This window comes from Ixodes scapularis, unplaced genomic scaffold (assembly GCF_016920785.2).
Source record: "Ixodes scapularis isolate PalLabHiFi unplaced genomic scaffold, ASM1692078v2 PGA_scaffold4__175_contigs__length_147842914, whole genome shotgun sequence".
NCBI lineage: Eukaryota > Metazoa > Arthropoda > Arachnida > Ixodida > Ixodidae > Ixodes > Ixodes scapularis.
Genome location: NW_024609879.1, coordinates 49658902 through 49677726, shown reverse-complemented (window position 1 = coordinate 49677726; position 18825 = coordinate 49658902). Strand labels below are relative to the sequence as shown.

Sequence of the window (18825 nt, the reverse complement as noted above, 5' to 3'; positions counted from 1 at the left end):
GGCAGAATATGCAATTGTTATTATCCGAATGATTTTTTTTTCTAACTTTGATAGAATAAGCATAGCTCGAATGTTCTGAGTTAATACTTAAGAAAGTTAAATTCGGAACGCCGCTGTCCTAGGGGTGAGATATTTGATATATTTTTAAAAATTTAATATGTCTAGATATTCTTACCAGATTTACAAAGGTCTATGTACCGCTCATCAGTTTCATAATCATCACCTTCGCAGATTCCTGCACCTGTAAGGAATATAATGTTTGGTATCGTTTAATATATAATTCGTACTAAAATTATATGAATATTACTACAAAATATCAGCAATTGTTTCTGTGGTGACTACTCGTCCATTTTTAATGAAACAGCGAACATATGTTAGCCTACCTAAACGGAACTGGAACCACCCTACCCTACTCCAGTCCACAACGTATATAATATGCATGTAGATACGATGGATAACACAAAACGAGAATGAATTTGTAATTTGTGTTTTCGCCTCGCCTGTTTTGCTCCTATTGAACGACTGGTAATTTCGGGGCACTCCTGGGATTTCTAGATGCTTCATACGCTACTTCAGTGATTTTTAATAAAGCTCAGCAGGTTTTTAATTGAAGCGGTACGTTGATTTTAAGTAATTCAACATTAATCAACAAAGCAATTCAACATTAATAACGCTTTCGCGTCTTGTTTTACTAGATATGTTTTAATTAAATCTAAACATTTTGTAAAAAAAGGCTGTTTCTTAAGTTCAAAGGAAGACCAACGAGCAGAAAAAAGGAAACTCTCCCTCAATTCTCTCTACCTGTGAAAAAGAATGAGACCTTCCTCCTTCCTGTGAGGGTGGCTTAGAGGCCCGCTTCAGTGGGGAGAGGAAGATAAAAGGGTGTGAGAGGAAATGAGGAGATGAAAACTGGGAAAGGGTTTTCTGCTCCGTAGAAGAAGATTCTGTAGGTCGGTCTTGAGCAGATTTGTTTAGGAAAAGCCTGAAAGCTACACCAATGCGTTTGGGCAGGAGTGTTATGCGGCCGGGGGGCATAGATTATCCTACTCATAGTTTTGAGTAGGATAATTAAAAAATAACGATTTAATTAACGGAAATAGACAAATGATTTCAATTAAAAACTGCTGAACGTCATCGATAACCACTTAATATGTCATTTTAGAAATAGCTTAAACGCGAGGGAAGCGCAGTAGTGCTCTAAATTTGCCACATGTTCAATAGGTACAATGCATGGCCGACCAAACGCGGGCAACAGACGGATAAACCACGCCTGCGGTTTGTCGTAACGGTAGCCTTGCTCCTGCTGCACGGGCGGGAACCTTAGCGCCCCACCGAACTTCTCACGTGCTCCAAGTCTTTCTAATGTTGACTGTTTTAGTCCTAAACCCTAAACTCGTCGAACACAAAGTTGGAGCCGAAAGTTCGCGGAGCACGCCGATTGGACGCCGGCGAAAGAAACACAAAGTCATCGTCGGGATATTTTCATCGGTGCGCTCCGTGAACTTCGGCCCAACCTTGCGTTTGACGAGTTTAGGGCCCTTGGTGGTGAAACAGACTATAGTTTGCGGCGCAACAGACGGCGTGGCGAAGAGCGAAATTAACTGTCCCATATATGTGGGGCGACCTAGCTTTTATTTATTTAACATTGCCCTCCTTCTCGCAGTCGGTGCAAGGTCGATTTATATGTGTCGGATGAAAGTGGTGATGTGGGCGAGTGTGTTCGTGTTCAAGCAGTGTATGAAATAGCGCACAGCGCAACGGAGAAGGGAGAGAAGAAGCACACACTACGAATGAAGAACTGACAACTAACTATTTATCTACAAAAAAGAACACAGCAAACCACCATATCAGTATTGTGCAAGCACATGCCCAAATAGCTTGTCTTATTTCTCTTTGTGTAAGTAAACTGAAGTTTGGGTATCGCAGTTGTTTTCGCCCTTGTTATTTATTTCATACGCATCTAATCATTTTCTGTGTCTTATCAGCTCATCTTTCAATGATCGTGATGTTGTCAGAAAAAGGATGACACAAACAAGTTCCGCAGTGCAGGGGCAGATGATCTCCCGCTTTTGATCGCTGCTGCCAATCCAGGTTGAGATTATTTGCATGCACCATTCCAGGGGTCACGCCAAAGGAGTCCTCAGGATGCTGAAAATGCGTTCGGATCTCCTGAGGAACTGGAGGCCGGTGCGTATACTGCACGACTATTTGAAAGTGTTGTATATGGGGGCGGCTCTTTACCAGAGGGACTCCGAAAACATCGAGAACGTCAGCATCTGCTGAGAAGACTGACATAACTTATTTCGCAACGAGTTAGAAGTGGGATGCCTAAGCAGACCCGATTGCAAGTGCTAAGCGGGGCGTCCAGCTTTCAGGATATGTCTTTAGAACTCTCGCAAAAGGCCTCAAGTGCAGTGTCAAACCATGTTTGAAAACGCGTGAACGGTTAGCTGTGGTGCGGTAGGTTTGAGATAAGTCTGATACAAAAGAAAGGAACGAATCTGTTTTACAGTGTGTTGACTGTTTGTTACGTTGTGACCAAAAACACTAATACGTCGTCAACGCTAGGTGGGAGGACGTTGGAAAAAGTTTTTTCGTTCACCACCCCAAAAAAAAAACGAGCTTGGTTTTTTGAAGGTAGACAAGGGGGGATGTTTGTTGCTATGCTACCACAGGACATGTCTAAGTCTAAGTCTAGCGCGGCCATTCTTGAGAACTTTAAACTAATTTCGTTCGATCCGAGGAAGGTTAAGACTGCTGCACTGAGGTTCTCTGATGGTCTGGCGCTGGCTAACTTGGGGTGGAGAAGGGCGTTAGGAAGAGCAAGAACAATCGCCTAGATGCCTTCTTTGCTGTAAAAACTCTCAAGCTGGGCCATTTATTTACGACCATTGTTACTGAGGTGGGCGCTTGGCAAGCACTGGTTAGCTGCACTCTAAAAAATGTTTGTGCGTCTACTTTGACGCACAAAACTCGGAGAGCCAATCACCGCAACTTACAAAGGCAGGTCAACAAATGACAATGCCGAAACATATGTTTAGACCGAAAAACGCAATCTGAGTTGCGACATTAAGCAATGCAAAACGTCACGCTTGCATTGCTTCATGCCACAACTCAAACTGCATTTTTGGTCTAAACATATGTTTCGGCATTGTCATTTGCAGAGCTGCCTCCGTAAGTTGCGGAGACTGGCTCTCCAACGGTGTTGTGCGGGAAAGCAGACTCACGGGCTTTTTTTAGAGTGTGGTTCCTTCAGAAACACTTGGGAACGTTTTAATTATTCCACCAGTCTCTTGTGTAGAACTCGCAAGCTGTTGTGGAGTTCCTTAGAGATAGGTAAAGCACAAATTCGGAGGTGTTTTTTTTTTAATATCTACATTGAGAAAGTGTTTTATTCCGTTCCTGGTTAGCGTTTATTTGCTTCGATACGTGACTGTGTCAAGACAGATGAAGTGCTTCAGCGTCAGAACGCAAAATGTACGTCCGTTGAAGGATTCATGGAAGTGTTCAAGCTGCATTTGCATTCGACGGTATTTCGGTTTGAAAGTGGTTACTCTAAACAGAACGAAAAAAAAAAGATTCATAGGCGATACTGTAGCCCCCGTACTTTGTGATATATCAATGGCAATGTGCGATCGAGCTATGAAACAATACTTGGACGGCAAGTGTGCTCTTAGGTTGTTTACATATGTGAACGATTCCATGGTGGCCACAAAAGGTGTTCGCGGGGAAAAGGGGGGGGGGGGGGGGGGGGGGGGCGGAGTGGCACTTGACAATGATGTTGTCAAAGCAGTGCTGGAAGATTTTGCTGAAAACTCCGAGCACTAAGTTTTACATGCGAACTCCAGGATGGGGGAATCTACATTAATTAGACCTAAAACTAGAGTTTACAGGAAGTCATATATTTTCGGGCTATCGCCCTTGTATGAAGAAGGGACTTTTGCCCGCTGATTCCTCACACTCCAGGAGTGCAAAACGGAGTAAATGCTTTACCAAACGAAGGTAATTAAAGTGCCGTTTTTCTCAAAATCTTCATAGGTCTGCAGAATAAACAAGTCGTAATGAGAGTAAAAAAATGAGCGCATTAAAATGTATTGCTTTGAGATACCTGCTAATTAATTACGAAGTTTCACGCATCATTCTTTCGTGCTTAATGTACCAATGGGGCCTTTCGAGGTAACTCGAAATGAATAAATAAAAAAGATTGAACATATCTATACGTCATTTTATTATAAGTCGGATTGTAGTCAAATGCTAGAAGTCACGCAAGACAAGCGAAATATGATAAAATAAAGGTGTAAGGTCACATCATAGGCCTGGCCTTGATCGGCTAAGCCAATGATAACATGCACACTAAAAGACGACGTTATGTTCTGACGGTGCTCGAATCGGGATATTGAGCCTAATCAGGTTAAGCGTTGTGGTTAAGTCCACACTTGTAAGAAACATATAATTATATATGAGGCTAAAGAAGAAAGTTGAATCTGTTTTTTCGAACTCAGAAATGTTGCATTTTTCAAAGCGAATTCGGCATATTCACTTTTAAATGCATTCTCTAGTGGGACTTTCATATTATAGGAAGGTGTACATGGTAAGGTCATCTGCGATTCGAAACATCAGTCACAAGTCGAGCGAAGTACCTATTCCGTTTCTAAAACAAAATGCCATTGAAATGCAGGCTGATTTGATTTATTAATATTAGTTTTGGGAAAACTGTATGAAAAAATAAAGATGCACCAAATGATCTGGTTCAATAAAAAGACAAAATACAGTACATCAGTAGTATATCTTTAACGCAATTTATTATTGTGTCCTATTTAAACAAATATGCGCCTAAGATATCTACGAATTATGGTACAAGCTAAGTAAGAAAATTCACACGCGGCGTTATTTTATAAAATATCTATTTTCAATCACGACTTTCTCATAAACTTACTTGAAGGAACTAGAAGAGCCGCTTTTAGAAACACGAAGAAGGCAACCGAAAGCATTGCGTTGTCTTGAACAAAGTCAACGGGACTTGCGGTCATAAGCCAAACGGATTTATGTTCAACGTTCGTCTCAATCGTACATCAGGTCTTTTTCTCCCTTTGTATTCACAGCAGGGGCGAATATATTTTTTTACGTGATATTTACACACCACATGTTACTTCCTCGAAAAAAAAAAAAAAGAGAAGAAGACAAGTGCTTCTATTGTTCCGTTTGGAAACGTTGTTTATGCTTCACTTGAAGGTTAAAAACGCTCGAAACGTTTTTTTGTTTTTTTTTTGTGAACATGCAATGTGCTTGGTGTTTTTCCCATTGAAAGGTCATAGTTGAAAATCAAAAGTTAACTGCTTTTCTCGGCTTACCAAAGTGGCCTTCAAAAGTACATTCTAGGGCAAGTAAATATACACATCCGTGAAGTTTATGACAACACGGATAGTCACAGGAAACATAAACACGAAAAACGGAGCGGCAACCACTCGATTTATATTTATTTAGCGCGCCTCATATCGACAAATGTGGGCAGTATGAGTGACGTGAGCGACCAAAACCGCCGATGTGGTCGGCGTTCGCGATTGCCCAAACCATAGCTTATTGTGCGCTGGTCATGCCTGCCTAATCGCCTGTTCACGAAAAAGCAAATGCTGCCAATCAAATCGTGGCGAATCCTAGTTTTGACGTGGCGAACGGAAACCGTAACAGGGTGCCGCCGAAACAACTCGGCACTTATTAAAGGGCAACTCCACTCAAAAAGTCGACCCTATCGAAATGACTGATATCGCTTTAGGAGGTCAAAATACGTTCATACCCAAAATATCACGTCAAACCGACGCCGCGTTACCGATTAAAACCAATATTAAAAATGTTCTCCCGGCTCGGTTAGCGGCCCGAAAGAGGGTGAGCAACGCTAGCACCGGGTGAGCTAGTCAAGCAACACTGGGAAATGACGTAGTTCTAGTCCTACGCTCTCGTACGGACGCCGCGAGCGCTTCGTTTCCCGTGGCATTCTGCGGTTCTGCTGACGGCACGAGGTGTTTACCGCATTATCCTGTGTTTCCCTATTTTTATTAGCCTCCAGGCAGTTTCTTTAACTCCAGCATTGCTTCCGCGACAGCGCGGAAGAGAGCAAAGCGGTGCCGCTCGCTCACGCGCGCGTCGTGGAGCCGGAGAGACTCGCCGGACTCGCGTCGGGCAATGTCGAGCAGGATTTGCAGTGCTCTGGGTTGCACCAAAAACCCGGTGCGCAACCCGGAGCTGCGATTCCACCAGTTCCTAAGAGACCGGAAGAGGCACAAGGTGTGGTTCGGTGCCGTTCGCCGGATTGACTTCGGAAGACCGTTGACTCCGAGCTCCAACGCGAAGCTCTGCTCCCAGCACTTTACGTCAGACACCTACACACGGGATCTGCGGCTGCTGACTGTTGCGGGTTTCACCAAGAAACAGGCGTCTTTGAAGAACGATGCGGTGCCGTCGCTGTTCGCGTACCGTCCGCCGGCTGCTCCAGCACGATCGGCCGGACGCAGCAGGTCGCGGCTGATGTAACTAGCGTGCACATAAAGGCACCTTGGCTTTAACAACTTAGACCACTTGTGGATAGATCTGTCCATCTATCTCCCATTATTTCGTTTTCTCTCGGTCCGCGAGCAAGAAACAAATACAGTCACGCTGCTGCGGCACCGACCGCGTCATATTTATAGCAGTCGGATTCGCTTTTCGGCCGCCACATTTATAAATACGCACTAAAACTTACTACATTTGGTGCATATTAACAAAGTGAAGCGGTAAAAAAAGACAATGTGCATCTAACCTTCTGTTTTGAAACTCCACGTGCGATTGAGCCGACCTCGTCGGTGCGTCGGCGCGTCGGCTCAGAAGCGCGGGACCAGAACTAGGTCATGCCGACGACGCGCCACTAGTATCAGTGTTGCCAAGCTGCTTCAACCGGTAGTTTCGTTTTCGCCGTGCCGCCGGAACGATACTTGGATTCGCGATATCTACAAAACTATACACACTACCGAAAAACAAATTATATCTCGTGATTCTGGGCCGCCGGCTTCGACTAAACAGATCATAACCCAAAAATTGTAAAAATGGAGTGGAGTTGCCCTTTAAAATGAAGTGGCCGGTTTATGTATTTTATTCATCGCGAGAGAGTTTACAAATCTGATTCGGCGCTGCCTAAACGCTGTTCTCTTGAGTGGCTGGCAGGAATAATGAGGCGGCGCCTTCGAAGGTATTTGTGGCACCACGGCGCCAGGTCGCGCAGTCACAGGAGTTTCGAACGCCTTTAGAGGTTCTGCTTGCTCATTCGATTGAAGCAACGAAACTACGTTGCGCTTCAAGTCCGACCAAAGCCGATGCTACGATATCACTAAACAAATGAAGCACCGCCAAAAGTAAATTGCCACAGCACTCGTCGTGTTCGAGGGTTTGCCTTCAACGGCTATAGTGATCACGCACATAAAAAAGGGCGGAATGGCGGCGCATTGACCGTCTGTGATTGGTTTGGACCGGGCAAGTAGCCAAAGGGGGGGGGGGGGGGGGGAGGGGGGGAGGGCCTATGGGGCCCGGTTTCCCCCCTCCCCCGAAATCTTCCATTTTGCTGGGACCTCCTCTCCGCCTCCCCCTCATACAGCATTTTGGCATATCCCTCCCCCAAAACAAAATCCTGGCTACGTGCCTGGTTTGGACCATGATATCAAATGCATAATGACGATGTGCGCCCTGACGGTGCACTTTTGGTACTGTTTGTTTCGCTCCATCGGATTGCATGCGTCGGCCGCGGTCAAACGTAGAGTGAAACGGTTTACAGAAGGGGAGTCGTTCTCTAATAAACCTTTGGCACTGTGGCTTGTGCGCATCGATGCAATCATTAGGTTGCAATAAAGCACCGCTTTGGTTATGTGAAAGAAATCACACGCAGTGAGGTAACTCCGCATTCCAAGTGAAAATGGTAAATATGTAAAATGTAAAATGGTCAAAATGGATAGCACGAAAACGAGGTCGCGTACCCTCGCTTTCGTGCTATTACCGATGGTGCTTTGTTTACGAAGCGCAGCAATTCATGGCTGAACCTACTATGAATAAAGCGAGTGCCGCGACACGTATAGTCAAGTTTACAAAAGAATGTGGCAAACACCTGTAATATTCTTTGCGGAGAAGTATCACCCTTTCCCGCCTGAAGGTTTTGCAGGTTCGGGGTGTTCCGCGCTCCGTTGTTCGTATTTTTTTTTATCATGACTGTACGAGGGGCGCTTTAGTGTTCTTTTTAGTTAATATTGCCATCCTGCACTCAGTCGTTGTCACGGCCATGATGGTCAGAGATGTCGGTGTGCTCCACGCAGTGGAGTCACAAGGGGGTGGGTGGGGGGAGGGGGGGGGGGCGGCGGACCGCCCCGAATGCAGGGCTCAGGGGGGTGTGGCGGTGGGCCACGAGAGCGGGGAAGAGGGAGTCGTGGCGGGCTGGGGGGGGGGGGGGGGTGCCGCGCGGTGGGCTACCGCCCAGAGTGCCGTTGACCCTCGTGACGCCACTGGCTCCACGTGTGCATTGCGAAATAAAAGGACATCCGCTCGGCTATTTCAAGACGCAACCAGACTACCTAGACAAGGAAGCTAAGGACAACCGACGAGATATTATCGGAAAGGAAGTCGTAATAACATGAGTTCCTCTGTTTTACTTGCCGCATGTCGCCTGCGTTGTGACAGATATCGTGTTGACATGATGACGCTCTCGAAAGCAGCCTTTATATCTGGCGTGCAGCCCGGGCAACAGAGCACGTACAGAGCGCGACACTGTTAGCGCGAACAAGCGAGCCCCGGTTTTTCCAGTTTTTCTCTTTGAAACCAAGGGATGTCATCCAAGTTATTATTGCTACGGAAAGAACTCACTTAGTTCTATAATATAAGCGATAAGCTTTTGTGCTCGCAAATGCTATTTACACGTACAATGCGAAAATGCGCCGATGTCGTGTTCGCGCTAACAGTACTTGTCCCATTGTGTCTCGGTAGCACCAACTTGGCCGGACTCAAAACCTCCGCCTCCTTCCGCACAGAGCGCGGTGACGTCGCAAGGTCAATGAGAAGGTTAGAAGGATCAAATTCAAGCTCATGACCAGTTCGTCATGGGCTTCCACCATGTAGGCAGTCAGTGCGGTTTCAGTGCTGATACATGCGAAAGATGAGAGCCGAAATGGAAGAATCTAACGAAGAGCAGACGACGAATGAGGGAAAAATCCAGCGGGAGGCACGCGCGCGATCTCAAGGACGTGAGAGTTAGTGCTGTCACGTGACCACAACGCCCGTAAAACGGAAGCCAATGTGTCCACCTCCCGTTGGAATACCGGATGGCAGTGCCGCCCAGCGGTGCCGACCAGCGGCTCCGTTGCCGCTGGTATGATCAGGCCTTAAGCCATGCGACATGACGTCCATCAAGGCGAGCCAACCAAAGTGCCGAAATTGGCTTGCGGACTTAAACGACAAACGTTTTCAAATACGCTTCCCGGCGTTTGCCATTTTATCAGCAGGGGGGAGTTCAAGCAGAGAGCGGCCGAACTCAAAGCGAAACTACGAAAAGGCCGCTGCTCTGCCTCAGGCTTCCACCGGCCATGAGTTACCGCTGTTTGTTGCTTGCTCTAGAGTAGGAAAAGATGCAATAACTCTCTGTTAAACGTTATAATATTTCTTAAATAACCCTACGAAATTTCGTGCCCGTGCATGCTTCGGTTGGTAACTAACGAAGTGGGAGGCATGCATCTGTTCTCTTCCTATACTTAGATTATGCATAAAGGAAGAATTGGGCCCAACATATCTAGACTCCTTAGCTGCTAATAGAGTTGCCCGGACACCTAATATGTTTACATGCACATTTTCTTTATAAGAAGCTCTCTCAGGGGCACCTTCGTTATCTTGGGCGGCCTCCAAAGAGGTCATAATCGAAAATATGCAGATAAGTGAACAGTACTTGACCGAAAAGAATAAAGTATACAAAGCCTCCAAATCACAAAATATTTGGAGGGTCTCCAAAATAACCGGTCGGGTGTGCTAACCACTGCACCACATCGCCTTGTCTTTTAGGCTTTTCGTGTGAATTAATATAGCACGTAAACAGAATGAATCTAATGAGAGGTGTTCTGGAAACACACGCCGCCGAGTGCAATGAGGTACTGCGCTCGCTAGCATGTTGCACTTGTTCGTTGTTGTTCGCCACAATTCTAGAGCACAGTGAGCACATACTGCAGCCCGCTCTCCGGCTTCACAGCTCACGGAAGATTCATCAGCCAGGAGTTCGACTTCGCGAACACTGCGACACTAGCGCTTGCTCCTTCGTTTGTAGAAATGTTTTCAAACAACCGCGAATGTAGTGGCATCCAAAATTATTTAGTTCTATTTTCTTTATTGGGAGCCCAAGGCGTCAGCTGAAACTGCTATAAAAACTGATGAACGTGACAAGTTATTTTATTCATATTTATGTTTTGCGCGTATATATGTGATACTTATTTTGATTCCTCTGCAACCTTGGTTTTCTCGTACAAGCCCTTGAAGGCTTTGACGAACCTGCGTTGTACCGGGGATATGTTCCTCTTCTCAAATAAAGAGTTGTTATTTTTACTAGTATTATTATTATTGGTTTCATTAATATTATTAGTATTATGAACGAAGTAATTAAAAAGGCCGGCCGCTTGTTTGACGCTGTACTGTTCCTTAGTTAGGTTCTAGCTATAGTAGGCCTAGGTTGTTTCGAACGGCATTCCCAAAACTAGCAGTTCAAATGTCGAGCGAGTCCAAAACAAATGTATTTCCATCTTTAAATATGATTACCTTGAGAAAGGCGCTCCTTGTTAAACGTTGGTCGTAACTTACTACTCGTCATCTTGTTGCGCCTGCAGCAGCGTCGTGTGAAGGCAGGTTCGTTGTTTTTGTCTAAGACACTGCACGGCTTGATTACCTCTCCCAGCCTTCCGTCCGAGTGAGCTTTAACGTTCTACTTCTGCCTACAGAGCTTCAGTCATCTTTTTATATAGCTCAACATTTTAGCCGCTTAACCGCAATCCAAAGATTGACTGAGTGTTCGAAAATTCCTCCTGCAAGAAAAGAGATGATCAGTTGAATTGTTGATGTTTGTCAGTACGGTATCCAAGCATTTACTGTTTGCTTTCACACCTGATGATGTCTCTGTTTTGCTCTTTTGATTTGCCTTGTTCATTTGAGTGTCTTTTGTGCTTGTTAATATTTTTTAGTCTCAGACTGGTGAACTACGTTTCCCTTCTGCACTCATGTGTATGTGCGTTTGTGTGTGTGTGTTTTTGTTTGTTTTTTTAAGTGTGCAAGCACTAAGATCGACTGGTATTTCCTGTACACTATAATAAACTGTGATTGGTTGATCAATGGATTAATGAATCGACCGATCAATAATATTATTAATAATATTATTCATACAGACTTGAATCATTTGTTGTATTTGATATATTCATTCTTTATTTCACTGCCAATAGTATAGGCGCAGAGCCTCTTTGTGGCATCAGCCCCTCATCTCCGCCACCAACATTAAAAACAAAATTGCAAACAAAAAATTCAGATGGCCGAGCTGACCCAACTTCACGTAACTATGCGGACATTGATCAATGAAGCGACAGACTTGTGCGCTGGGGTGCTTTATAGAAGAACATAGTTGAATAGAGGTAACAGCACCCTGCTTTCCAGCCCACTTAAATTCATCGCAGAAATTCCAACATCCGCGCATATCTTATACTAGTGGCGATTGTAGAGATTTAAGGTTCGAAAGCGTGATCTCACGTGATCTGATGATAGAAAACAAAACAAAATATTTTTGATGAGCCAATGTGTATTTAGGCCCATTAATTGTAAAACTAAACATTTGCACTGAGAACGCCTATGGCATTTATTCAGGAACCCAGGGATCCTCGGTTCAATAACCACCCCTGCCCGTTTCAATGGGGATGAGCATCGTACCGGCGTGTGGTCGTGTATCACTACTGCGTGGTGCACATTAAAGATCCCAAACTAGCAGTTGTACAGCACTGGCTAAATTGCTCATCTAAAGCGAGTGTCTCCTTGCAACTTTGAAAATGGTTGACCAAGTACACGCTGTATAAATGTCCACACAACCCCCAATTCATTCATAGCAGTAAACAGAATTATGATTTTGTACTCCTTATCACAAAATGGCCGTCGCAATTTTGAGGCTCCAAGTATCCTTTACATTGTGCACCATCTTCACATACCTAATAGAAGGAAGTGCTGGGCTCTCGTACCGATGGTTGGTGTTATCGCATGAAGTTATCATGAGCAGCCTGCGCCAGCGAAATTGTTTAAATGTCTATTGAACAATGGAGTAATTATAGTTGATATGGTGTGTTTTAATTAATTTGTAGCAATAGTCTAAATAAGCTGGAAAACTACATTCTTACCTGCGAAGTGTTTTCAAAAAGGTGCACCTTGACTAAAAGTGTAACAAGCCATCATATAAGAAGTCAAGAATAAATAATTAAAATAAAAGTTCCAACCATATACAAAAATCTCGTGTTGTACCAGGATTACCTATATCCCATTAAAACAAATTTAATTCCTCGAGATTATTTAATTCGTAGAGAAATCCAAATGGTGGTGCTCGATTGTGATTTTGTGGATACTGAAGCAGGAAACCATGCCTGGTCGAAATAGTGTTGTGCATTCTCAAGCTGAGTCATCCACGTATAACTCGTGTGTACGCCTACAAAATATTTTTTATGAAAGTTGGTTCCGTTTTTTCTCTAATACAAAAAGCTAAATACCTTGAGTATAATGGCGCCTTTCTAGATCAACCTTTCAATTTACGAAATTATTCTTTTTTACTCTCCTTGCATGTCATGGGACTTGACACTCCGTGTCAAGTCCCATGACATGAAACAGTAATCATCTCAGGGGTGCCAAAATATTGCAATAGGGTATATTCATGGCTATGTAGGCTCCCAGGGAAACATTGTTGTATATTAAGATACATATATAAAGAAGGGGTATGACACACGTGTAAAATTTAAGCCCATTAATGCCGTAAGGTGTCCAAAGAACCTTAGCCATTTCCACGTAGTCGGAAGCGCTTGAACCTCTTTTTCTACATTTACGTCACACCTCCAGCGATCTAAACTGAGCATTCAGGAAATCCGGAAAGAATCGAACATATAAAGCGCAGCAGGAAGATATTTTGTAAGGAGTGTTCGCTGCATCAAACAAATACAACTACATCCCCAGGCAACACCTGGCGATGCGGTCACGTACACACAATGCTAGCGGGATTTCCTAACGGTGCCGAAAATAGCCTGCGGTCTTTTTCGACAAGCTTTTCCAAATACGCTTTCCGGCGAGTGCCATTTTATCAGCACGGGGTCGGTCAAGCAGAATGCGGCCGATCCCAAAGCGAAACTACGAAAAGGCCGCTGCGCTGCCTTAGGCTTCATGCGGCACTCAATTACCGTTGTTTGTTGCTTGCTATTGAGTAGCAAAAAATGCGACGTTTTGTTAAACATTATAGTATTTCTTAAATTGTCCTACCCAATTTTGTGCCCGTGCGTGCTTCGGCTGCTAACAAATAAAGGGGGCGGCATGCATCTGTTATATACCTTTACTAAAATTATGCATCGAAGAAAAATGGGCCCAACAAGGTAATAAAATATATCTGCTTCTGAGCTGATATGTTTGCATGCACATTATGTGTCTAACAACTTCTATCAGGGGAACCTTCGTTATCTTGCGCGGCCTCCAACGATGTCATAAATGAACATATGAAAATGGGTGAACGGTACTTGATCGAATAGAACAAAGTATACGAAGCCGCCGAATGACAAACTATTTGGCCGGTCTCGAAATGTCCGGTCGAGTGAACAGACCACTGCACCACATAGACTTGTCTCTTCGGCTTTTCGTATGAATTAATAATGGAGGAAAACGAGTAGTATCTAATGAAAGGTGTTCTCGAAACACACGCCGCCGAGTCTAACGTGGCACGGCGCTTGCTTTCACGTCGTACTCGCTCGTTTTCCCCCGGAATTCTGGAGCATATTACGCGCACACTGCAGCTCGGTCTCCGGCTTCAGAGCTCACGGAAGTTTCACCAGACAGGAGTTGTGCGACTCTGCGACGACTGCGGCACTTACGCTTGCTTCTACGCTTTAGAGAAATGTCTACGGCCAACTGCCAGTGTAGTGACATTCTAGAGAATAACACATGGCTTCCGCGTGACGTGTCATTTGTTGGCCATGTTGATAAACAGCTTCCTCTACTCCACCGTCTGTTTGTATGCAGACGATCAGTTGTTAGAGTCGTGTTAGCTGTTTGCAAAGTGACAAGTCTGGCGAGCGGCTGCGCTCTCGACAGGAGCCTTTAGGTATGACTACGGACGTATTTGGACGGCAAAAACACACCCTTAGACCGCTTCCTTTCTTTTTTTGAGTCGTCTCCTTTGCATGTATTGGCACCATTTTGACCTCGGACGGAACAACTTTTTTATCGCCCTCTCGTCTCGATTCGGAATAAAGATGGGTTTGCATATGACTCAAGTGCTAGTAGACGTTTATTTGTCTTCCCGATCACTGCAGTTCGCGCAGTCGATCACGACAAAAAAAAAAAAAAAAAAAAAAAAAAACGTAGAGCGGAATCGGAAACACCGCACCCACTCGTCTGAAAACACACCGGACAAAAGTTTTTTTTTTTTTTTTTTTGCTATGGCGTTTAGCGAGAGTTGGAGCCACAAAAACGTCATGTGACGCCACCAAATTGGCGACGAGATGATTCGATGTGCCACCTCGCAGGCGCTCTCGTGTGATGTGGCGATAATCATTAGAGCAGACGACACGCTAATGAATTAGAAAGAGTGAATATGTTACTTCACATCTATGCCACATAAGGGTCGATTTATCGCAACATAGCGCATGTCGTTTTCAGGAGTTTTTTCTCCTGAATTACAGCGTCACCAAGTGGCTTTTCATATACTCAGTCTATAAAATGTTCAAAAACAATACTGGAGCTTGGCATTAGAGTTTGCGCTGCGTGCGTCGCGGTCTTTAATTTTTGTTCTTTGAGACCCGCAGAGAATGCTGTAGAATAACTTGGTTTGCAGTCATCAGAGTGTCGTTTGTGCTGCCCAGTGTTGTACAGAGCGGCGTTCCAAGGAAAGGCGTTCCTGGAACGCGTTTCTTTTAGAAGGAAGGAACGAACGCCGACGTTCCATTTTCCATCGGTGGAACTTGAACAGGAAGTCGTTATATTTTTACTAAAACGAAAAAAAGGAACGGTGTTATTTTTTTTCTTCGCAAAGCGAGGTAGTGTTTATTTTATTTCCAAAAAAAAAATACCAAAGTATAAACACAATATCTTAACGAAGAGCAGGACCTTGGTGACATTTTGACTACTTACCTTATGGTTTATTTTCTGTGGTCCTCCCTTGGTAACAGTAGGCTGAAGGAGAGCTAGTGGACTTCGATTTTTTTTTCAGTGCCCAAGGCTGCGATATAAAACCAAATCTTTTAGTCGAAGAAAAGCTCCAGAAAGAGAGACGTTTCAAACACAGCTACTTTTTCATTTCCAGGAATCCTCGTAAGTCCAGAAATCTAAAGCCGACTACCGCCATCGCTGCACTCCCACAAAACACCTACAGCTATCAAAAAATAACAAGTTACAAGCCAATGAACGCACCCTTGTACCCCGAATATTGGTCGCTTAAACGATGATCAAAAATTAATCTTTATTCCTTCTTCCCTTGTCCCTTACCTTCAAACTGAACAACAAATCCAACCTTCATAAAGAAGCAGTAGTAGTTGTCAAGGCTGACCTTCCAAATGCCCCACACTCTTCAATTGCTCGCCTTAAGCACAGCAACATCGATAAGCAACTGTTGCTAAGTTCGAATACGGGACTTTGTCAGATTAAACCGTGTGAGGTTGATGTAAACCGCTCGTGCAATATGGCGTAAGAGTACAATTGGCTCGTCCGAATCGCCCATCATAAACATTAATATGGTTAAAAGTCAAAAGTTTTAATGTTTAATATATAAACAAATAAAACGCTGCGTCAGCTTGCCTTCTTCTCCTGGTGCCCCTCCATCAAGGAATTCAAACTGGTGTGTTGCCATTTGATGGGATAAATAAAAAAGGAAAACTTTGCTCGATAAAACTAAATATGGTAATCAGCAAAATACAAATGCAAAGTTTATGTAACGATACATTCTTTATTCTTTTACTGTAACGGGAGCGAATTCCTTTTTCACAAATGGAACTTTCACGGAAAGGCATTCCGAAAATCGGAAGGACGGAGGAAAGAGCTTCCGTTCTTTTTTTTTCTTAAGGAGCGTGTATAACACTGATGCTGTCATATTAAGCAGTGCACGGGCGCAGCTAGAATAACAGCACGTCCTATTAGAACCGCCATAGAAGTTTTTCATGAAAAAATTCAAATTCGCGATCAGGGGGTATATGGCTGTAATATGAATTCTGGAACGCGTCCTCAGCTGGTGTGTTTAGCGTCCTGGCCATCCTGCTCAAACATCAAAAGTGGTACCCAAGTGGCAAGAAATGACATCACAGAAGACGGTATGTCATCTCAGATGTCTCATCCTGACGGCTGGTCTTCAGGTAGGAAAGAACGCAAGTGTTGCTTTTGTCGTGGCGTCCCCACTCATGGCCACCTATGTTTCCGTGAACTGTCAAGCCAAAGGGCATTTACTGCGTAAAATCAGGTGTCTGCAACATCCACCACTGTTGCTGTTACGCCGCCGAAGTCCCGGTCCGTTAAAACGTGACACTCATTTAACGTCGCCGTAGGGAAATCGAACAACCACATTTTAGGACGCGATAGATACAGTAGTCGGAAAAGCCTTCCAGTCACCTTTCCTAATGTATTGGGGAGACATTTTGCAACTTTGAGGGAATAACGGGCTCTAGTTTTTTTTGTTTTTTTAGTTATCCAATCATCTGAAAAGGCCCTGTCACACTGAGGCAGCAGTTGGACAACTCTATCGGGCAACTCGAGGAAATCGTGTTGCCGGGGGCCCTGACAGATCGCGGCAACAACAACAGTCGGACAACATGTTGCTGCCGCCCGGACACCATGTTTTCCGACTTGTTGTCCGACGGCCCTGACCCACCGCGCTGACTGCGGGGACAACACGGGGAACACTCCGCCATCTTGATTGTTTAACTTCGTTCGTGTGTGGCGCGGCGTGGCGGCGTCGCTGAATGTGTGTGTCCACAAAGCGCTAGAGCGTTCGAAGAGCCGGAAATTACCACGAAACGGCATCAACCAGTGACTGTGATTACAAAACTTGACAAGGGGAGTATTTTCCACCCTTTACATTATCAAAATGTTCTTCATTTGCTGACAAAGCAGATAGCCCTAACCGAAGAAAACCGTATGAAGTCTTTGCGTCTGAGTTTTTTCTACATGCAATTCCTATTTCTACTATAAAATTGAGTTAGCACAGGCAGTATCCCAAAGCGTCTTTGTAGCGTGGTGTTGAACTGAACTGACGGTGCTTAAACCCGCGACACCAAAACGATTGGCCTTCATAACAATCGGTAGGAGAAATATTTTTCAACGCTGTCTTATTTGCCTACCGCCTGCTATGTGACCGCTTCATTCACCAAAACGTCCTGGGAATTTTTGAAATAGATCAGGTGACTGGTAGCGGCTGTTTCCAAGTTCCAAGTATCAACGATAATGATCAGAGTGGTCGTTTTAATCTTTCGATTTTGTAATATTTGCTTCCCTGGATTATCTTACTGTACATTATCAGGCGAGTAGGCATGCCATATTATTTGATTAGCAGTAATATTAGCTGGTTTCTCGGCAGCTCTAATTTCAACACCAATCTGAATGTTCACTACCGTAGCGGTGACCATCCCGACAATCGCTTTCCGTAATTACGCAGTAAAAATATTCATCAAATTTATTTTAGCTGCACGTCTGCCTTAATTATTGTTAACTAACGTTTTCGAAGCCTTCCCAGGCAGCACACAGCATTGGGCTAACATTGGATTTGAGGTGGCAAAGAATGGCCCAACAATGGCACAACTGAGCCATATGTTTCCCAATATTGGAAACACATTGGACAATAATGGACTATCAAAGCCAATGGTTTTCCAATATTGGTGATACGTTGGCATAGGCTGGTCAACATTGGACTGTCAAAGCCAATAGCTTTCCAATATTGGATATATGCCGGCATAAGTTGTCCAATATTGGACTGTCGGAGCCAATAGCTTTCTGATAATGGCTATACGCCGGCATAAGCTGTCCAATATTGGACTGTCTAAGCCAATAGCTTTCCTATATTGGATATACGCCGGCATAACCTGTACAATATTGGACTGTCAGAGCCAATGGTTTTCCGATATTGAATATACGCTGGCTTAAGCTGGGTAATATTAATCTGTCAAAGCCAAGAGTTTTCCAATATTGGTGATGTCCTGGTATAGGCTGGTCAATATTGTACTGCCATAGCCAATGGCTTATCAATATTTGTGTCGCCTAGGCTGTAAACCCGCGATTCCTTTTTTGCATTGCAGAGGTAGGAAATTGGAAAAGAGTCATTCATGAGCTCGCTCAGGCGAGAATTTTATTTAGCCAACTTCATGGGGCGTGCGTCGCCGGGGCTTTATAACCGCTATCACAAATACGTCATTAGCTGCCTATAGGACTATTGCAGTTTTTTGCCGGCTGCTCTCCCTTCGCATTGCCTTACCTCGGCGGTGACAACTTAATTCCGTTTTTTAGATTTAAGTATTTTTGTCTTTTCTCATGTATTTTGTATGTATACGTAGCGTTAACGTCTTCTCTTTGTCCGTGCCCCTG

General features: G+C 44.3%; 1 protein-coding gene across 1 annotated transcript in view; it reads right to left on the bottom strand.

Annotated features, from left to right (window-relative positions):
• The window catches only part of LOC115312263, a 55196-nt gene extending 50205 nt beyond the window's left edge, over positions 1 to 4991 (bottom strand). Inside the window, exons 1-2 of the mRNA XM_029971151.2 lie at positions 4937 to 4991; positions 176 to 241 (exon numbers count right to left, since the gene is read on the bottom strand). Coding sequence (XP_029827011.2) covers positions 176 to 241; positions 4937 to 4991 — 121 coding nt within the window. The remainder of the gene's footprint in view (positions 1 to 175; positions 242 to 4936) is intronic.
• Positions 4992 to 18825: the final 13834 nt, after the last annotated feature.